At 38.0% G+C, this 23242-nt stretch overlaps 1 protein-coding gene and 1 non-coding gene across 9 annotated transcripts in view; both read left to right on the top strand.

Annotated features, from left to right (window-relative positions):
* The window catches only part of CADPS2 (calcium dependent secretion activator 2), a 513174-nt gene that overhangs the window by 432840 nt on the left and 57092 nt on the right, over nucleotides 1-23242 (top strand). For 7 of the 8 annotated variants that reach the window (XM_087860858.1, XM_087860857.1, XM_087860856.1 and 4 more), the window contains 2 exons: nucleotides 5830-5986; nucleotides 19698-19839. In XM_087860858.1, coding sequence (XP_087716984.1) covers nucleotides 5830-5986; nucleotides 19698-19839 — 299 coding nt within the window. Of the gene's footprint in view, nucleotides 1-5829; nucleotides 5987-19697; nucleotides 19840-19964; nucleotides 20085-23242 lie in introns of all 8 variants that reach the window. The other variant, XM_087860859.1, reaches the window with a different exon arrangement.
* LOC123789693 (small Cajal body-specific RNA 20) lies at nucleotides 8367-8503 on the top strand. The gene has a single exon (XR_006778864.1).

A 23242-nucleotide genomic window follows, 5' to 3' on the forward strand; every position in this document is an offset into this window, starting at 1 on the left:
GGCAGATGCTTAACAACTGAGCCACCCAGGCACCCCGACTTTTTTTTTTTTTTTAATTCTGTTCCATTTTATTTCATCCCCACTGTAACTTTGTCTTCCAAGTTCACTTTAAAAAGAGCTATGGACATTTTTCCGAGTCTGGAAACAATCCTGACCTAACATTGTTATTTTCTTAATTTTAATCTTTTGAAAAAGCATTGGTTGTAAGCTAGAAGTGAGACTTTGAAATGGTCTTACTTTGCAGTACTGAATTTTTTTTTTTTTTAAGAGAGAGCACGCACTAGCAGGGAGGGGCAGAGGGAGAAAGAGAGAGAATCTTAAGCAGGCTCCATGCTCAGCATGGAGTCCAATGAGGGGCTCCATCTTACGACCCTGAGATCATGGCCTGAGCCAAAATCAGCAGTCGGACACTTAACCACCTGAGCTACCGAGATGCCCCGTACTGCATTTTTACTAGTTTCTCTCCTGCTTGACCTGGAGTGTCAGGTCAGTCACTGCTGCAGCTCTCAAAGACAACAGCAAGACATATGTAATGAAATTACACTGTTTTATTTGTTTACTTCTACATTGTCATATGCCCATTTTAGTAGATGGTTAAAAAGGATTCGAAGATAATATTTTGAAAGAGCAATAGCTCATGACATAGTGCATAGCATTCCCAGTAGTTTTTCACATTTATATATTTGTAGCAGTGAAGTTGAAGTTCTGAATGTTGAGCTGGGCATTAAATGTCCCTAACTCTACAGTCTTTGTATTCTTCCTGTAGGCAACAGTTTCTTATATTTGCCATCCATTAATTCATCACATGGTGATGTTTTTTATTAATATATTGGACATTATTCTTGTGATAAAAGTTTTTAAGAAAATATCCAATGTGATGTGGCGACTAGACGGCTCAGTTGCTTAAGCGCCTGACTTCAGCTCAGGTCACAATCCCGGGATCCTGGGATGGAGCCTCGCACCCAGCCCCACGTCCAGCCCCATGTGCAGCTCCCACATCAGGCTCCACACTCATCAGGGTTTTTCCTTCTGCCCCCCCCCCGCCCCGCTCAAGCTGTCTCTCTCTCTCTCTCTCAAATAAATAAATAAAATCTTAAAAAAAAAAGAAAAAGAAAATACCCAATGCGTTGATATTTTATAATCCTTTTTTTGTGTGTGTGTGGTTTGACTATTGTGTGGTTTTAATATAATTTACATTCGAAGAAATTAAATGAAGTTTTACAACGATGTATCTCTTAGAAAGTTCTTGAAAGTAAATGTTGACTTCTCTGGCTATAGTATGATGAATTCTTTTTTAAGTGATAAATTTGGATTGGAAGAATAATAAAAATTTCTATAGCACGGAAGTGTGAATGTTTTGTAGTTATTTGGTTAAAATGTTGTAACGCCAGCAAAAGATAAATTTTAAAAGGAGAGAAAGTGTGGCATCAACTGGCTCAGTCCATAGAGCGTGTGGCTCTGGATCTTGGGGTCATGAGTTCAAGCCCCATGTTGGGTGTAGAGTTTACTTAATAACCAAAAAAAAAAAGTTAAGGTGGGGAAAGACCTGAAAAACAATTCACTAAAAACAGTATGGAGCCCTTAAAAATATGAAAAAAATGTTCAAACTTTTCATAATTAGAGAAATGCAAATTAAAACTGAGATGGGATAGCCAGAGAAATCCACATTACTTTTTTGTGTATGATAAGAGCACTTAACACAAGATGTAACCTCTAAGCATAACACTGAGTATATAATAATAGCGGTAAGCTATAGGCCCTATACTGTGCTGTAGATCTCTAAGACTTGTTTGTGTCGTATAACCAAATCTCTGTACCCTTTCACTAATACCTCCCTGTTTCACACTCCCCCGAGGTAGTCAACCCTGTCCCATCCAGGTACTAACCAGGCCCAACCCTGCTTAACTTCCGAGATCAGACGAAATCGGGTGCGTTCAGGGTGGCATGGCCGTAGACTCAGCACTCTGAAACCCCCGTTCTACTCTCTGCTCCTAGGGACCTGACTATTTTAGGTTCCTCATTTAAGTGAGGTCATGTAGTGTTTGTCCTTTTGTGTCTGGAGTATTACACTCAGCATAACATCTTCAAGGCTTGACCATGTTGTTGCACATGGCATGATTTCCTTCTTTTTTAAGGCTGAAAAAATATTCCATTATATATTAATGTCATATTTTCTTTATCCATTCATCTGTTGATGGATATTTAGGTTGCTTCCATGTCTTAGCTATTGTGAATAATGCTGCAGTGAGCATGGCAATACAGATATCTGTTTAAGATTCTAATTTCAACTCTTCCAGATGTAAACTCAGAAGTGGGGTTGCTGGATCACATGGTACTTCTCTTCTTAATTTTTTGAGAAATCTCCATACTGTTTACCATAGTGGCTATAGCAATTTACATTCTCACCAACAGTATACAAGACTTGTCTTTTCTCTACATCTTCAATAAAACTTACCATTTGGGGTTTTTTTTAATAATAGCCATCCTAATTAGGTGTGAGATGATAGCTCATTGTGGCTTTGATGTGCATTTGAAAATCATATTATGATTAATGATGATCCATATAGCTCTTGGCCGCTTGTAAGTCTTCTCCAGAGAAATGTCCATTCAGGTTTTTGCCCATCTTTTATTCAGGTTATTTGGGGTTCTCACGCTATTGAGTTGTAGGAGTTCTTTATACACTTTATTAGATAAACTTTTTGCAAATATCTTCTCCCATTCCATAAGTTGCCTTTTCATTTTGTTGATGGTTTTCTTTGCCATGCAGAAGCTTTTTAGTTTGATGTAGTCCTATTTATGTATTTTTGCTTTTGTTGTCTGTGCTTTTTGTGTCATATTCAAGAAATCATTGGATAATGGTCCCTTATGATCTTTTTTGTTCCGGTGGTGTCAGTTGTGATGTCCTCTCTTTCATTTATGATCTTATTTATTTGCATTTTATGTCTTTTTATTAGTCGGAAGTCTTGTCGATATTATTTTTTAAGAAACTTAACTCTTTGTTTCATTGATCTGTTGTTTTGTATTCTCTATTTCATTTATTTGAGCTCCAATCTTAATTATTTTTCTTTCTTTTCCTGACTTCAGACTTAGTTTGTTCTTCTTTTTCTAGTTTCTTGAGGTATGACATGAGGTGGTAATTTGAGATCTTTCTTCTTTTTTAATATAAGGGCTTATTGCTATAAACTTCCTTCTTAGTAAATTTTGGTATGTTGTGTTTTCATTTTTGTTTGTCTCAAGATATTTTCTGTTTCCCTTATATTTCTTCTTTCACCCAATGGTCATTTAAGAGTGTCTTGTTTATCTCCGTGTATTTGTGATTTTTTTCTGTTTTCCCTTTGTTACTGATTTCTAATCTCATTCCACTGCCGTTGGGATGATTTCAAAAGTTGAGTTTTTTGTGACTTAGCATGTGATTTATCCTGGGTATTGTTCTGTGTGTGCTTGAGAAGAACGTGCAGTCTGCAAATGTTGGGTGGAATGTTGAGATCTATCTGTTAGATCCATTTGGTCTATAGTGTTATTCAAATCTGCTGTTTCCTTATTAATTTCCCAACTGGATGAGATCTGTTCATTATTGAAAGTGTACTATTGAAGTCTCCTATTGTAATTGTATGGCTTTCTGTTTCTCCTTTCAGATCTGTCAATGTTTGTTTTATATATTTAGGTGCTATGAGGTGGGGTGCATATATATTTATAATTGTTTTATCTTGCTGGTAAATCGACCCTTTTATCATTTATAGTGACCCGCTTTTTCTATTATGGCAGTTTTTGACTTAAAGTCTGTTTTGTTTGATGCAAGTATAATCACCCCTGCTCTCTTTTGGTTACCATTTGTATGGAATATCTTTTACCATTCCTTCATTTTCAGCCTGTGTGTGTCCTTAAATCTAAAATCTCTCATAAGCATATAGTTGGATCTTGTTTTATTCATTCAGTCTGTGTCTCTTGATTGGGGAGTTTAATTCATTTACACTTAAAGTAACTATTCTTAAGGCAAGGATTTACCTTTTAACTGGACTCCAGACCTTATAACAGTCTACTTTAAAGTGGTAACAACTTAAATTTGATCACACACAAAAACAGTACACTTTTACTACCCCCCCAAGCACACATTATGTTATTGATATGAGAATTTACTTCTTCTATACTGTGTGTCCATTAACAAATTTTTCTGGTAATAGTTCTTATTAATATTTCTCCATTTTGTGATTTTTAAAAAAAAGCTTTTGTTAACACCCTGCATACTCATGATGAGGGTAATAAAAGTTGAATTGAGACAGTTTTCATCCATAACTGAAACTCACAACTTGATCAGTTGGTATCAGATTTGACATAGCCCAGCAACGTTTATAAAGTGAAGAGTAATCAGTCTATTCACTGTAGCATGGGATTAGTAGAATCAAATACTTTGAAAGTCTGTCCTTGAAGGACTAAGAAAAAAGTATGTTCTAATCTTTACATGAGAACTCTACATTCGTTAACTCCCATTACCATATAATGGCAGTTATATTTACAGTTTGCACGTTAAAGAAGCCCTGAGATTGTATCCCCAAAAGCTTGAGCTTAAAATACAAGACTGCTATATTAAATTTTCTGTTGACATTAGTCCCAGCTAAGGCTCTGGGAAGAAGAACGTACTGGCTGTAAGTGTCTTCTCCTATTTATCTAAATATGCATTTCTTAGGAAACTTGACTCTCTGTTAAAGGTATTTTTAATTAACTGGACCAACTTCTAAAATGTATGCCACATTCAAAATCTTACAGTTTCCTATGTTATAGTTCGCTCCTTTATTTAAATCAAATAGATCTGAGGGAAAAAGACACTTAAAACTTCGTATTTCAGTATGAGTTATCTGATTTGGATTTGATGTTTCTTTACAAAACCCAAACTCATTATTTACAGTCATGTTTATCTACTTAGCAGTTTAGGGAACAATTTGGCAATTTTGTGGTTGGTAGGGTTTATGGGCCAGCTGGCTGGCAGGGACCCCGGGAAATTGGGCCTGCTGCTAGGTTCCATGGGCAGGTGGTGTTGGTGCTGTGATCCATCATCAGACCACATTGTTTTCAAGAACTTTCTAAAAAGTAAATGTTATTTTCACTCCTCTAAACAGCAGATTTTTTAAGGTGATTATTACCATTATCTAAAAGGCACCAGTAAATAACCAGCTGAGTATAAAGTAATAAACAATATATACAGACTTGTCTTTGTAGTGTTTACAGTCTAATTTAAGAGGCAGAAATTAAAATATTCACATATGTAGTCATATATGCAATTCCAAGACTTGTGAAATTAAAATGCTCAGCATCAGAGAGGCTATGTGAGACTTGATAAGACTACCTACCTACAGTACCTAATGTACATTGGAGGGTCTGGAAATCCCTCTCTATGAAAGTGTATTTGAGCTTTAGACCTTAGATTTATTTTAAAAAGTACTACAAATAAAAAGTACTATTTTTTGAATGTGGGAAGACATTTTATACACAAATTTTAAATAAGCAAATTTGGCATTGAATAAAATACGAAATCGAAAATAGAATTAAAATGCAAAATGACACTTATTGCTTCACTTTAAAAATACATGTTTAATCTAGAACATTTGAAAAATACTTAAAAAAGGAAAAATTTTTAGTAGCTCATAATTTAAACATAACCATAATATTTTATGTATTTCTAATATCTCTTTGTGAGTAGAAATATTTTAAAATGTGGTATCCTGTTCTACAACATTCTACAATTTCATTCTCAGTGACATGTTTTCAGGTGGCACAATATTTGTGTTTCTAAGAAGTAATCTAATTTTACATTGTTTCTTTATCCTCTTACAGGCATTTGCCTGGTGGCCTGACTTACTGGCAGAGCATGCGGAGAAATTTTGGGCTTTATTCACAGTAGATATGGATACTGCACTGGAGGCCCAACCTCAAGACTCCTGGGATAGTTTTCCTCTTTTCCAACTGCTCAATAATTTCCTCAGAAATGACAGTAAGCACTCACGTTTTCTTTAGTATATAAAATGGGGAGGGACGGAGAGAATGTTGTGTGAATGTGTATTTACAGAGCTCTCACACTCACTCCACAAGATTGACATAGATAACATTAGTGTCTGCTCAGTCTCCCTGACTTTTTCAGGTGGGGTTCTGGGGGGAACCAGTAACATGCCCACCTTGCTCCCCTGGTCTCTGAAATTCCTCTTGTTTCTACCCTCCTGCTAACATGGACATCTTTCTCATTGCACCTTGTGAATCAGAAAATCTTCAAAAGTTAGCATTTCTAAAGCACTTGAGAATACTTACATCTCTGAAAGACACCTTAGAAATATGTCATAATTCTAGGAATTCCTGCTTTGTTAAGGTTTCTAATATGCATTCTGATAATATTGTTTGCCTGGGAGGAATTTACTTCCATAGATGATGGTGTAACATTGCTGTGTGGTATGGGCTGCTCTCTCAGTATTGAGAAATTTAAGAGAATGTAAAGGTCCTCTGCTGAGACATTTCTTTCCATGCAATAATGTTTGTGAATTTTCTGATGTGTGGTATCCTAGCGGCCGGAACAAACCTAGTTTTACATCAGGACTTCGTAGGGACATTTCTTAACATACAGATTCCTAGGCCTTTCCTACAATGACTCTTTTTGAAGTTTCCCTTAAACCCAACTTTGGTTACTGCTGACAGCCTTTGCGTGAACACTTGCAGTGATCAAAGCGTCACCAGTTACCTCTTCTATACAGTTTTTCCCATTGTAGACCAAGTGGATCTCTGCCTCCTCCTACCCTCTGGTTCTGACTTGTTCTGCTTGATGGATGGAACAGCGTTCTACGATTGTGCATTTTCTTCTCCGAGCCATTGCTGCGAGGTCATTCAGTTCTTCCTCACGTGATAGGGTTTCTGTGCCGTTACCCTTCTTTCCACCTTCCCCGGCCCAGACCTCACTCCATTTTTCAGTGTTGCCCTGGAGTGTGGTGCCGTGAAGAACACCGTGCTCACAGTGTGCCCCGAGCAACCCAGACCCCCAGGAGAGGTGCCCCTCCCCAGCCCTGTCTTCCTGCAGCTCACGCTGCTCTAACTCGCCACGGAGCTTAGCCCCCCTGTGATACATTTCCTACTTGCTGTATTTTAAAACTCCAGAGCTTTTTAGCGCTCTCTTTCCAGGACACCCCTACTGTGTACTTCTAGGCTTAAACTTAAATCCATGCTTTACATTTGTTTTTGCTTTTTAAAAAATTACTTTTATGGTTTTGTTTATCACTCCTTTACTTCTTTGGTTGTTCATCCCTTTGAATCTCTGATAAAACTGTTTTACTCGGGGGAGTGGAATCCATACTAATATGAAATTTTGTGTAGTATTAGCCTTCCCATGGACGTCAGATTTAGGACAGCAGGTTAAGAACCTCTGTTATAGAAGAGAGGTGTCATTGTTAGTAATTAATAACATGAACGCTGATGCCAGATAGATTCACATCTGTCTCTACCACTTGCAACTTGAGCGTTGACAACAGCTCAGCCTCTGTGGACGTCAGACTCTTCGTCTATAAAGGAAGGAAAACAATAGTACCTACAGTGTCATTGGTGGTGAGGATTAATCCCATAGTAGCTCACGTATAGTAGATACAAAATAAACATTATAGATATTAGTCTGTGAAAATTTCAGTCTCAACTCTTTCAAGCAATTTCATCTCCTATCCAATTTCACTTCCAAAAGATCCTGTTAGAAAGCCAAAGAACTAAGCTCCATTGCCCAATTCAGATTTAACCACAATGTCTGCTCTCAGAAGTCGCTAACCCCACACTAAATTATCTGTATGTGAATCATTCATTCTGCAAACGATGACCAGCCAGCTTTTAAGTTGTACTTTGGTTCCCTCCTGGCAGCTAGAGGACTCTAAATGACCTTCTCCTTTTCCCAGTCTTTTAGCATCGTTCGTTTTCTGCTAAGAAATAACTCAGGTTTAATATTACCTTAAGACAATAAAGCTGGGCCAAAAATACATCTATTCATTAAGTCCCTAGCTGAAAGTAAATAAGCATAGGCTTATTTCTAGCATTGCTTTCTCCATTTGCACAAAAACTCAATAATTGACCGTATTTAGATTTATTGGGGAGTTTATTCAAAGATGGGGCACTTACCAATGTTCACAGTCAAACAGTAAAGATGATTTAACTTATTCAACATACTGGGATTTATTTATGGAGAAAATAAGCGTAGACTTCTTAGAAATTTTGCCAGGGGAACCCCCACTGCAACTCCAGTGAATTACCATCCTTTAATATTTATTTTTAAGAAGAGTTCCTGCATTGCAAGTGTAAATTTATGAAAGTATATCAACAAGAACGCTAAAATGCAAGAACACTAAACGCTAAAATGCCTCTCTCTCATGGGGCGATGGCGGCGGGAGCTCCCTTTTCTCCTCAGCCAGGGTTGGAGGCCAAGATCAGCCCTTGAGGATGATTGTTGGGGCTGCCACGAGCTGGCAGCTTTGTTTTCCTGTCTCAGACATCTGTAGTTGCTGGGAGCCCCCACTTGGTCTGTACCAGGCCTGCTGACCCCACAGCCAGACTAGGGTGTGAAGTGGCAGCACTGGGCATGGGACCTCTGGCTCTCCTTGGCTAGTGCCAGGCTCCCATGAGCTCATCCTGGCCTGCATTGCCCCAAAAGTAGCCTGGCCTCCTGCCTGCCCCATAGACAACACCTAACAAACACACCTAAATGGGGTTCTGCACAGGATTGCAGGGCGTGGGGTGGTGAGGAAGAGCCAGGAGTGGGTGCTGGAGAAGAGGGAGTGCCGTGGGCATTAGGGCAAGGAGGTCAGCCCTGACACTCGGGGCACCGGCTGCGAGCACAAGCCCCGCTTCTAAGCCCTTAGCTATATCGAGCTGGACAGCTCACACTCCATGCGGTCGCAGGCAGGAAGTTTTCTGTGTTGAAGTGCCTACTTCCATCGACTGAAAAATAATGTTACAGAAAAGTTTTCAAGTTCTAACAGTTTTTCTTCACTAACAAAAGTTCTGAAATCATCTTATCTTGTTCTAAAGCAATAAACCACTTTCGGTGGAACCGTGGGGGGAAAAAATCACCAAAATGAGAATAGCAGAAATTTAATTTTTATCTAGACTTGCAAATATTTAATTCAAAAGAGTTGCCTACTCCCTTTCCTGTTGAAAGCCATGTCTATGGCATCGGCTACTATTAAATGCATAACGTATAGTTGTTATGTTGTTTTGTCATACGTGATTCAGTTAAAACATGGAAGCATTTGTTACTGATCTCTTTTGAGCGAGTCAGCATGGGGGTAAGTCTAGATCTTGGCTTTGATTTTGCAGTGATTAACAGAATTGAAAAAACATCAATTATTTCAGAGAAAAACAGCTCCTCCATGTAGTGAGGTAAATAGAAAAGTTCCCCAGTGCCATAATTTCCTTTTGGTATCAGGAGTGCGGGAGAGTCTGGGGAATTGAAATAGAATGTAGTGACTTTCACCTCAAACTCACCAGTTACTATCCAAAGCCAAGACCACCGAGCATCTTAATAATTGGTAAAACATATTCTTTTTTTGCTATTGATATCGCTCTTGATAATAATGAAGAATTTTGTTAATAATTATGTGCTTGTTTTATTAAATTCCTGCAATATTCAGGTGGTGATTTAGTGAACTCAGTCCAAGTGTTAAATGTCAACCTTTCGCTGCCCCCATATTGACCTTTTTGGAAAGCTTTAGGAAAACATAAAACTTCTGTCCCTTTAATCCCACGTAGAAAGAAGGAGCCTTACATCACTGCCATGGCATGACCACTTCTACCACATTGACCCAATTAACATTATAGCCCAAATTCTAATTAATTACAGCTTTTGCCAGGAGTGATAGAAACAGACTGCTCCGAAGGTTCAGTCTTCGAAGAGGAAGTATTTTGCTAAGTAACAGTGTTTGCTGTTACCTCACATGTGCTGTACAACTAATTATATAGATTTTAAATGGTTGTGATTGACCATAATGTTGCATGCTTATGTTTGCTTTGCCAAAATAAAAATTACTAACACATCTCCAAGTAGTTGGGGGTATTAGTTAGAATTTTTACTTTATTTGTGCCTTGAAAACCTGGTGGCCAAGTTGTTTGGGGTGTTGTTTTTCAATGAATAGTTCAGATGTCCCCACTGATAGTTTACCATCTTTCTTTTATTAAAATCTTGATGCTTTGATATTTTAAAATAGATGTGTATCTTCTGGAAAATGGACAGGATTTTCGACAAAGTGCTTCGCCTTCCAGGCGAGGAAACTAAATCCCTAAGAGGCGATGCGCCCAGGCAGGAGCTTGCTGATGGGGACCGCGGGGGGAGGTGCTCACGTGGTCGTCTCCAGTTCAGTGGGGGATCTGTACTAACAAACGCAGGTGCTGGGGCATTTATAAAATAATATAATCTTTTAAAGAAAGATAGGAAATTGCTTGAAGTTTTATTTTTACCTTAGAAAATTCTCAGAAGGTCCTTGAGTTGTGGGGGCAGGGGAAGAGAGTTGGTGAAAGGGTACAGAGAGAAGCAGAGAATGGGATATGTGGTCCTATCGCATACGTTACAAAACGTCCATGATGAGAATGCCAGGGACTCAGCTAAGAAGTGGGGGAGAAGATTCAAAACAGCAAATTCGGTTTCTATTTTAAGGAGGAGAAAATTCTGTCGGGGCATGCGTCTTTCCTTAGAGTTGGACATGATTAGGGAAAGTCTTAGCCCTAAGAGCCCTTGGAGATGAAACGTGGTGTTTCCTCACGGGAAGAGTACCAGCTGCACCATAATTTTAGCAACTGTCCCCAATCTCCCGCCCCTCACAGACTCACCCACTGATTCCCAGAGCAGGACTGATGATGAAAACAAACTCCGGCTCCTTCATTTCTGTCCAGAAAAGACTGAGCTCCTGCTTGTCCCTCCATCCTACCTCCGTCCACCCTGACCCACTCCCCCCAACTAAAGAGATAATTAAATGGGTAATCACTTTAAATGGTATCTAAGGAAACAGTCTTGAGAAAGAGTTGTATTAAAATCGAGGGAAAATAAATGTTTTCATAACGAAGCAATTAGCATGATAGTTAAATGATGCTGTGCGACTAAAAAGCTAGTACAAATAGATTCTACCCTTGCATGCTGTCTTCCGCAATTGTCCTGTCGATAATAGATACGGCAAGTGACCGCTTCTGACAAATGAGAGCCATCTGCAAATGGCACAAATCATTTCTTTCAGCACTACTGAAAGGCAAACCCTTGGAGCTAGTCACCTTTTAATCTGTGGATATGTTAGCAAGTGGCAAATGACCATTCTTTTGGGGACGGATTCCCAAGTGAAAAATACCACGGTGCTTCTTCTTTAATTAACAGCCTTTTCACATTGCTAGCACATTAACGCCATCCTGAAGAACTCCCGTGCTTATATAATCAATGTCGCAGCGTCTCTGCCTAAACGAATAATAAATGTTCGGGCTCTCCACTAAGTGAAAACCTATTCTCCAAGACTTTCACCTTCATAAAGATGGGCTCATAAAAATCGAAAAAAGAAAAATTGGAATGTGGTCTCATGAGGATAAAAAGGCTAGTGTTAATAATTAACAAGGAGAGTGAAGTGGAGTCAAATTAGCCATAATAGAGCCCAGAGTGACTGGCAAAGTCACCTCTCATTATCAAAAAACTCATTAAGAAATGAAGAAGTGGAAATCCCGCTGGGTTATTCTCACACTTAGGCTGTATCAGAGATTATTTTTCAGATTTCTTTCAAATGAAGAACTGTTAGGTCACCATATTGTACATGAGGTTAATCTTCAAGCTTTGAAATATGGAGGGTTGACACCTGCGTGGTATTCTACCCCAAGCACTTAAATGAGCTGTGCATCTGAAATTCACGAATTGGTGTTTATAGATACATCTGTACATACATCTGCTAGGAACAATGCAGAACGGATATAACTTCTAGACTGTAGCAGGGCTGTTGCTGTGTACCAGCCTCGTTTTATAACTAGGCACTTTTATAAATGATGAGATGACCACTAAAATGTGAAAATTTATTTAATTCCAATTTCCAGAGTTGACTGGATTCAAAATTCTATGTCAGAATTTTTTTTGCCAGAGTGTATAGTAAATATAAGAACAAGAAGTCACTAGCATTTTCTTTTTAGCTGAGTTCCACAGTCTTGCTCTAGATTCTTTACTGCAGGTAGACATTTTAAATTCTTTGTCTGCTTGGAGAACTTAATGCCTGCAAGAAAATAACCTGCTCTTAAAGGCCTGTGTGTCCTTCACAGTAGATTGACAGAAACCTCTGTAAGTCCTGAAGGCCATGAGCACCAAGAACCCTACGTTTGAGGGCTGTTGACCACGTTACAGCCATTCTCAATCATTTTCATCATCTAGAGCAAGCATTGTGGAACGTAATCCAATCAGAAGGTTGTACATAGCCGGAATAAAGTTACAGATTTTTCCCTTTGGCTTTTATATTAATCTCATAAAAGACAGCATGAGAACTGCAGGACTGTGAGACTTATTTATCTTTAAGCCTTGGTTAATGTTTATATTGTTTTTTCCTGAATTCTGCAAGAAACAGGTGCTGAATGCCTAAAATTTACAAATCCCAGTCACCTTGCAGAAACATGGATTAAAAACAGTTCTGGTCCTTGAAAAATATATCCTCTAGTAGAGCATATGGACATATATACCCTACTCACTATAATGCAATAGTTTATAAAAATATAACTCAGTTATATGTACTGTACTATGGCACCTTTAATTATAGTTCTAAACTTGGATTCGTTGGATTTGGAGTTGTTGTCCGAAATATAGGAAACATTATAACACCAGGGCTCTCACTCCTTTGGTAGGTTGGTAGGTAGGTAATATTTCACAAGTGCACCAAGGGGAAAGGAAGAATTGGATGTGGTTTTAGGAGGTTGTTATGCTAGTAAATGTACAAATTAAATATTACCAAACTATATAAATTTACCTATCAAGGTTTTAATTAAAAGGAAAATAAGGGGCGCCTGGGTGGCACAGCGGTTAAGCGTCTGCCTTTGGCTCAGGGCGTGATCCTGGCATTATGGGATCGAGCCCCACATCAGGCTCCTCTGCTATGAGCCTGCTTCTTCCTCTCCCACTCCGCCTGTTTGTGTTCCCTCTCTCACTGGCTGTCTCTATCTCTGTCAGATAAATAAATAAAATCTTTAAAAAAAAAAAAAAGAAAAATAAAACCCAATGAGATTCCTCTTCCACTTAAAAAGCACACTTTCAGAGTCCTTTAGACAGTGGATTTTTGTTGGTATTTATTCAGTAAACACACATGTATTGAGTGCCTAAATAATGTGCCAGATTCTTGGCTGGGTGCTATTCCTAGATCTCAGGGGATTTTTTGTTTGGTTGTGTATATTTTCTTCCTTTCACATAGGTCTGTTCTAGGGTGCAGTCGTCCTGACTTTCCTCCTGAAGCCCATGTTCATATTTTCAGTGATCGGAATCCTCATTATATGCATTGGTCAGGATGGAGAATGGCCTGCTAATTCTATATCTTAGTCCAGTGGGCTTTCATTGTTTAGGATCCCTACAGTTTGTAGTCCCTCAAATAATTGTTGTCTTAGGGCAAAGTCTTGTTTTTATTGTGGTCGGTGTTGTTTGTTTTGCTGGTCATGAATTACTAGTTTCTTCTGAAGTGCCTATCTAGAACTTTAGTGGGGGAAGTCATTCATTCTTCCTAGTAATCCATTAACGCTGACTAATTGGGGGGGGGACATAATATAAAATTAGGTTATATGGGGTCAGGAGTCAACAGCAAATTTTTACCCTAAAAAGAATACAGGAACTCTTTTATCTGCTTATTCTTCATTTATCCAGTGATTATCATCTCAGTAATTGTTATTAATTGGATCATAGTTTAAATTCTCTGTCGAAATCTTACTCTTAAAAGCTTATGACAAGTACTTTTGTAAATGTAAGACTCTTTTTAGTATGTAAATAATCAACACTAATTTATTAATTATTGGGCTGTTCAAAATAATTGGGCACATCTGCATCCCTAGTTTACCTTTTATTTAAGCCTTTTGCTTTCTTTTTGCCATTTCTAATTGTACTGTGGGGCTTGATGTCATTGATGCTTCATTATTTTCTGACAAGGTGATATTTGGAAACGTGGCATCTTTGGGGAAAAAAGATGATTTAACAAAGTGGATGCTGGTCCTCCACTTACATTCTTGTAACCACTATTTTAGACTCCTGAGCAGTCCTTTCTATTCCACACCTCAGATATAATGTCAGAAGCATTCTTGGATAAGGACACATTTGAGAACTTGTTTCTTCCAATGAGCTGTTAGAATGGGTGTCTTAGAGAGGCTTGATTTGGACAGGTGGCAGCCCCAAATCACAACCTATCCTTACAAAACCAGATGGAGAAGATAGAAGCACTCATTCTCATGCCTGGGGCTACATATTAAGAGGGCTTTTGACAGTGCCTGAGAGGAGTGGAATGCAAACTGGCATATGGGCAACGGAGAAAAAGAGCATACATTTCCATACACAAGTATAGTGCGTGTGTATTTCTGTAGTCCGGCCTTTTGACACCAAGCTTTCTCTACTTTCCTGTCCCCTCTCCATTTTTTCTTAATCTCTCCTCCTTTCTCCTCTTCTGTTTCCCCCTCTCTCCTTTCCTCCCTCCCTCCCTCCCACCCTCCCTCCCTCCCCTTTCCTGAGTCTAATTACCAAAGAAATAATACTGCCAATTGCCAATTTTCTAAAACTTTGGAAAACAGATCTATAATTTGATTTTTAAAAAGAAAAAAGGGATACTCTGCTGAAACATGAGCAGACTTTTGGCCAGAATTAAGCATTTGTGACAGGTTTTAGGAAATATAGGAAAACTCCATTTTCTCCCCCATCTTCAGGATGTGAAAGTTTGCTATCAAGAGTCATGACTGAATAGAAACTATCCTCCCTTTGCCACATTCATTAAAATATGAGACATAAAATAGCCAACATCCATATCCACCAGAACTTTTAGCAATCTGACCTTGGACGTGTATCAAAAATAGGATTTTCATACCAATATTTTTTAATACTGTATATTCTATATAAAATATGAAGAGACATGCAAGCATCAATAAGTTCTTAGTTTCCTGAATAATGTAGTCATCTTAATGTTGTATTCATGTAGTTATTCATTCAACAAATATTTGAACACTTGCTCGGAGCCAGGCATCTTGCTGGATACTAAGAATACAGACATGGTCCCTCCCTCAAGGACTTTGCACCCTTGTAAGGAGAAATAGAAACATCAACAGGTGCAGAAGGATGCTGTGGAAGCCTGTATGGGGTGGAGAGAAGACGGGTGAAACCAGTAACTGGGCAAGGAGACAGCAGAACAAAGCATTTCCAGAAAAGTTTGGAAGAGTTAAGTGTAGGCTTAAATTGAACCATGCAAATCATTATGGCTGGCGCATAGGAAATACGGGAGTCAGGCAACAGAGATGATCCAGAGAGATCATTTTTAAGGTAAATCGTGGATGGCTTTCATATCATCCAAAAGTTTTTAGAATTTGTTGTGATGATCCACTCAAAGATTATAATCTTTAGGAAGGACATTATTAGTTTTATATTTTGGCAAGCCCCTCTGCTTCGAGATTTGAAGAAGATAGACAAAGGGAAAATAGGATCCTGAAGACCAGGAAAGAGATTATTGCACTAATCAAGGCAGGAGATGAGAAGGTTAGAAGTAGGGCAACAGCAGTGGTGATGAAGAGAGGAAGGGACGTATTAAGAAGGATATTAAGGATACAAAATACACTGGGTGATGGGTATTAAAGAGGGCACTTGTTATGATGAACACTGGGTGTTGTATGTAAGTGATAATCAATGAATTCTGCTCCAGAAACCAGTATTGCACTGTATGTTAACTACCTAAAATTTAAATTAAAAAAAAATACACAGGTCTTGATTCCTAATTAAATGTAGGAAGTAAAGGCCAAGCCTGTGGTATAATTACCAGGTACTGATATAGTGATCTGGCGGACAATCTCTGTTTTTGCTCACATGGTGGGAATACAAGAGAAGGAGTCTTATTTAACAAGTTAATGAATTCAGTGCTTATCAAGTGTATCAAAAAAGAGAGCACTTGCTAGAATTACATTTGAGTCAACTGGTACTTAATCTTAGGATCATTATAACATTTAATAACAACATTGAGTGTTGATTCTCCTATGTGCTTCTTCATTTTAACAAACTAAGTATGACTTAATAGCCAACATACCTAATCTCTAAATGTATAATAAAGAAGCATTTGAATTGATGAGGTAGAGTACTCATTCGTAGATGTAATAATTTCTTAAGTGAGTGTGTCTTGGACTAGAAATAATGACAGTGCTTAACAGCACCTATCAAGATGTAGAGCCTAGGGTCTTTCTGTTTTTTATTAGTAGGCCATATAAATTAAGAGTTAGGCTACAGTCTAGCTATATAGCAATATAAAGTTGTCCAGCTTTCGATGTATATTGTAAGCACATTAAATAATTTCAATGTTAATTCGTTTTTCAGCTCATTGACTATAATAGTTTTCTTCAATCTCTTGACTTTTTCATAGTGTAACTGAGTTTTTCAAAATTCTAATTCTAAAAACATATAATTCATCTAAGATGTGGAGTAATGCGTTTGTCATTTTTAAGATTTTTTTCTACCTATAAAAAGCTCTGTATTTCTAGGTCTTAAAAGATGCTGATATGCTATTCATAGGTTGGACGACTATATGGATGGATGGATGGATGGATGGATGGATGGATGGAAGGAAGGAAGGAAAGAAAGAAAGAAAGAAAGAAAGAAAGAAAGAAAGAAAGAAAGAAAGAAAGAAAGAAAGATGGTAATAGTTTATGGTAATGTAAATTGAGGGGTGATGGTAATATAGTCTATGGAGGTTAAGAGGGGGCTCTTGTTCTATTGTCTAATGACCAGATGACTTCACCCCATGCCCCTAAATTCTCTGTGCCTCAACTTCCTTATTGATAAGAATGAAAAAAATAATAGTGCTTCTGTCACAGAGTTTTTGTGATGATTAAATGAGAGAATGCATATAAAGGACTTAGCCTCATGCTTGACACTCCAAAAATGTGGGCAAGGAGGAGGAGGAAGAGAAAGAGTTCTTAAATGGAGAGTCAATAAATTCAGATATGAGAATATTTATTAATTTGCTTACCACCGTGATTTAGGTGGTTTGAGTGAGAATATTTCATCCTTAACATTGAGCATCCTTATTTAGGTACCACTTGGCAAAAGGAACTGAACTGCATGATCTATACAGTACCTTCTAGCTCTGTGATTGAATCTCCGGGAATAAATAAAGCTCCTTTCAGAGTGCTAATGAAAACATCATTAAGATGACATTAGTCCCCTAAATAAGACATTTATCTTTAAATATGATTATCATTCCCACTTTAATAGGAAATCTTTTAGCGTATAGATAAGCCAGAAAGAATGATTTAACCACAAAAAATACTAAACCATATTAACTAGAAATAGAAAAAAAAAAAGGGTTGTCTTTTCCTCTGTATTTAGAATTGCTTCCTACCCCACTTCTACATGTCTGTAGTTTTCCAGCCTCTGACAAATTTCAGAATCCATTAAAACAGTAATTCAGGCCACTGTGGTAAGCATCACATACTTTGCCCAAGTTTTAAAACACTGTTTAGATTTCCGGGTATTTTACCCTGAATAAGATTATGTGGGGAAAGGGGCATATTTAGCTATTCTATGAGGCATTATTTTAAAACTGCTAGTTAGTAGGTTTTGTATATAAGCATATGCAGCTATTTGGATACATGAAAGTGAATGGGATTACTGAGAGCCTTTTCCCCATCTTCCAGCTTGGCCACTCTCATCCAAGCCACCATCATCATCGTGGTCCTCCCTTACCTGTTCTGTCGCAGTCAAGCACTGAGCACGAGCCACCTTCTGTGCTTCCGTCCTTCATCACCTACTCCATTTTCCACACAGCAGCCAGAGATATTATATCATGGCACTCCTCTGCTTAATAATAATAAAAATAATGATGCTAATAAAAAAATGATGCTATTTGTATCCAATAAAACCCATACTTCTCACCACGTCCTACTGTCTAGACATAATCTTGGACTCTTCTTTCCCCTCTCTCACTCTACCCAGCCACACTGGCTTTCTCGTCCTTCTAGAAGTACACCAGCTTGTTCCTTGCTTAGAACTTTCGTACTAGCTGTTCCCTCTACCTGGAGATCTTTCCTCCAAATCTCCCGTGAATGGCTCCCCTGTCACTAAGGCTCAATTAAAATATCATCTCTTCAGAAATCCCTTTCCCAGCCATGATGTATATTTTTAAACGAACATGTTTTCACTTTGAGAATCAAAAAAAAAAAAAATCACAACTGGGTTTAAGATACGTTCACTTGAGAAACAAATATGTACCATCATCTAAAAAATTACAAATTATTGATTGAATATTACTTAACATTACTTAGTATTTTCCTACAGATTCTCTATTCCTTCATGGTGCAGCTTAGACACATACTGACTATCTTGGTCATTCAGGCTGTTATAACAGAATACTGGAGACTGAGTAGCTTATAAACAACCAGTTTATTTCTCACAGTTCTGGAGGCTGAAAAGTCCAAGATCAGGGTGCCCACAGATTTGGTATCTGGTGAGAGCTTGTTTCATAGATGGCCGTCTTCTTGCTCTGTCCTCACATGGCGAAAGGCTCCAGGGATCTCTCTGAGATCTCTTTTATGAGAGTACTAATCCTGTTCATGAGGACCCTGCCCCCCATGACCTAATTATCCCCGCAAGGGCCCCGCCACCACATTGGATGTTAGGATTTCAACATATGAATTCGGGAGGGAAGTGGGTGGGTGTGACACAAACAGTCTATAGATAGCACTGACCTTTCTTCTAATGAAATTACATCCTGTGCATAGAAAGCACCCATCTTCTGGTACGGGGAGGTGCACCTTACCTATTACCTACCTATTTGACAGTCCTATCCCAGTAGCACAAATTCTAAGACTTCCACAACTGCTTTAAGTAGGATGTCCCATAGTGTATTTCATTAAAGACAAATGGACGCCTGAAAAATGCTATTGATACGTTGTTTTTAAAGACACATGTAGAAAATTGGATGACTAACAAGAAAATCCACAAACAACCAAAAAGTTCATGCATCAGAATAGATATTCCCAAGGTGACCGTCATCCTGCTAGTGAGTTAAATAAGTATATCTCTTAGAATTAATATGGTTTAGCTCTTAGAATTGAATGGGTTTAGCTCTTCTGTGATATACCGTCTAGCACAGGGGTTATAACTCTCTTTATTGCTCTATTTACAAGTATCAAGACCTTCTGGGTATCCAGCAGCTCCGTTGAATCTCTAGCAAGTGGTCATATGCCTCATGTGTTAAACCTCTTAGAAAGTAAAAACATTCCACCTGCCAGGAAGATTTTATAGAGACGTAATCTGTTTGTATTTTGACAGCCATATCTAGGAGGTTAATTATACCTCTTGATTAGCTTTCATGATGTATTCAGTATGAGGAGCAAGATCCATTATCATCTGTATTTTACCAGTTCTTCTGTGTCAGACTCTTTCAGGAAACGTTTTTTTCACCCCTATTTCCCCAATGCCTGGTATGATCCCTCTGACAAACACTGTTTCTGCTTGACTATTGCAGCACTTTTATGTAATGGAAAATTTCACAAACACTTGCAAGAAATCTTTGTGCCCTTGGTTGTCCGCTACGTCGATCTCATGGAGTCCTCCATCGCCCAGTCAATTCACAGAGGTTTTGAGCAAGAGACATGGCAGCCTGTCAAGTAGGTATCTTGCCTAGTGTCCATAGAACATCTGTCTCTTCAGTCCTGACCTTATGACTTTACACATGGCCATCTGTAGTTATTGCTTATGGTGGTCCCTTCCCACGTTGTTTGTTTCTTTACAGGAATATCGCCAACAGTCTTCCCAATGTAGCTCTTCCAAAAGTTCCAAGTCTGCCTCTTAATCTTCCACAGATTCCTAGCTTTTCTACTCCTTCGTGGATGGCTTCTTTATATGAGTCCACGTGTGTATCCCTCACTTATTTCCTGGTGGTGTGTTAGCTAGTGCATGGCCTGGGCTGTGTTCTCTGCACATGTGTTCACATTGCATGGCATTTATCATCATGGGTGTTTGAGTTTTTTAAGCTATTAAGCTAAGCTGAGCAAATTGATGATAAATGATACAGATTAAAAAACAACAACAACAACTCCACTCACTGGTTTGATGTAGTTCATAGGTGATCTGTAGGTTAGAGGTCATTTTGCGACCCAGGTTGTAGACTCTAGCCTAAATGATATCCCACGGTTCGGGCGATCACTGTGGTAACAGTATGTCTGGGAACCTGAGTTGGCTTCAGCTTTGTTACTGCCTACATATTTTCTCTTGTACATGTAGAAAATCATCGTAAGAATCGTTTCAAGAATATAATGTTTTTCTGTTTAATCTTAGTCGCACTTATAAAGAAATAATATTTCAGGCTGCGGAGAAGTGATTGTCCTTTATTTCCTAATACCAGCAAGTTCTTCTTTTGTCCTTTCATCTATCAGTTGATGCACTTTGTTATTTTTAAATAGTCTTTGTATCATAAAAACCATATATCTCTTAGCTCCATGTTGTGATAAGCCCACCTGTTGCAGATTCAATAACTAAGAGTCACTAAAACAAAAAGGACACAGGCTTTGAAATTCGAATTTAGATCCTAGTTTAGTAATCATTAAGTCTTTCTTAGCCTCAGTTTCCCCAATGCTGAAATGGTTATGACACCTAATTTAAAGATATTTTTGTGAGGATATAAAAGAAAAAAAATGAAAAGTGCTTGGCACATCCTAGTAAATAATAACTACTCTTATGCTACGTTATGATTTTTATCATTATTACTACTGTCATCAATCATTATTCATAACTGTATAGTTTTCAAAAGTATGAGCCTCAGAGCAATCAAATGAACTCAATAATAGTCCATGCTTTGCCCAAGATCTCATATGACATCAGCTAAAAAGAATAATAATTAGAAGAAGAAAAATAGCTACCACTCATGAAGCACTTCCCAAATTCCAGCTAAAGTGCCAAATCCTTTATCTCCATTAAGCCTCACAACAACCCTGGGAGGTAAATGTCATTTTCCCCATTTTACAGTCAAGGAAACTAAGTCATAAAGAAGTTAAGAAACAGAACTTGCCCAGGGTCCCACAGTAAGTAAGTGACAGTGGCAAGCTTTGAACCCAGGTTTGCCTGACCGCAAAGCTCTCACTCCTCTTATTCGTGTGTTCAGCTTCCAAAGACTATACTGGCTAAGAACTTGCCCAGCATCCTTTCTGCCTGTCCTCCCACAGCTGTTAAATCTGCTCCCAGTCAAGGCTGCATACCCTCAAGAAAAGAAAGAAGACCAAGAAGGAGAAGAACTTGCAAACTAGCTTAGCAATATCTCTCCAAATTAAACACCATCACTGTGCCCATGATAGTTATTGGGATGTTAGGTTACATGTGAATCTTTTTCTTTCAGTCAAATGCTTTGGGCAGTTACAGCGTATAGAGTGGTGTCCGTGTGTGCTTGGCAATTATCTAGGAAGTATAATGCATCTTTGTAAGTTTATGTGTTTTTGTGCTTCTTAATACTGTTTAAAATTTACCTCCTCTTCTTCCTCGTTCCTCATCTGTTTAACACCCTTGATTTTAACCAAGAACATTATTGTGCACATTACCTTGTAAAATTTGGATTTTTTTTTTTTTGGTCATTATTTTTTTTATCTTTGAAGTATGTATGAAACCTGAATCTCATTTATTGGGAGCCCCTTTTTAGAATGATCTGCCTCAAGGACAGGAATCATGACAAATTGTGGCTTCGTAAATAAAGTGCTCGTACTTCCGTCATTCTGAGTACATAAAAAACATGGCTTACAGGTTAATCACGGTTATCTTTACCTGCTGGATTATCAACATTAGGCTCTTCATCAGGGTGCTCAAAATTATGTATAGTGCTATGATGTAATCACTAGCTTTTTGGGTTCTGGGTGGTTTTTTTGTTAAAGATTTTATTTTTATTATTTTTAAGTAATCTCTACCCCCAATGAGGGCCTTGAACCCATAACGCCAAGATCAAGGGTCTCATGCTCCACCAGCTGAACCAGCCAGGCACCCTTGGTTTTTTTGACTTTTGTTATAAAGCGTTAAATAGCAAAAAAAAGAAAAAGAAAGAAAAAGTCCGTTTCATATTAAGGAATTAAAAATAGAACATAACCATGGCTTTAAAGGTACATCCCTACCCACTCATGTATCAGTATCACCTTACAAGGTGCTTCTCCATGTCTTCCTTCTCAATTTTGTTGTTGTTCTTTAGTTCTAAAAGTAGATGCCGATAAGATAAGTTTCCTACTGGCATTTTTAGGAAGTTATCTCAGAGTCCATTATTTACGTTTGAGTTCTTTAATCTGTTAATAATACTTTCAGAATAGGTCACTGATTAAAAATAATTTTAAAATGAAAAAGTTCTGAGTAAATTACAGGTTATAAATTCCAGCTCAAGAGAAAACCTATTTACATTTTTTTTCTATTTAATTGTAACAAGCACTTGTTACCTGAATTATGTTCCCAATTAAGTACATTTATCATTCCATAGCATCTAAGAGCAGAAGACACATATATTCATACTCTCTATGAAAATTTAATTGTCATAGATTGTGAGAGAGTCCATTTTCAATAGAATTCTATCTTCACTATTTCAGATTTTGTTTGATGATGGTTTTTGTTATTTTGTTACACTATTAAGAATACATACATGTTTCAAATAGCTACCTTATATTTCTCCAAAGTAAAAAATTATTAGATTTGCTTCTTTAACCAACTAGATTCAATTACTCATAAAATATAGGTCCTCTAATTTACCACATTGTACACTATGGATATATAAGAGGATTTTGCCTGGTCATTTTTTATCTCTTATTTTTATTATATATATGGCAAAAGGGAGAAATAAATACATTTTTCACAGCAATGTCAACATGGTGTTGTCTGGTTCCTTTGTTTAATGGTACTTTGGGGACACTGATTTTTAAGGTTACGAGATACTGAGTAAAGAGCTGTGGGTTGCATTCAGTGCTTTGCTGTGATTGGTCCGTTGAGAATTTAACTCTGAGCACATCTTGGCTAGGCAAGGAGACCATGAGGAATTACCGACAGAATGAG

This window comes from Ursus americanus, chromosome 3 (genome assembly GCF_024610735.1).
Source record: "Ursus americanus isolate L20-20 chromosome 3, mUrsAme1.1.p, whole genome shotgun sequence".
In the NCBI taxonomy this organism is placed as follows: Eukaryota; Metazoa; Chordata; class Mammalia; order Carnivora; family Ursidae; genus Ursus; species Ursus americanus.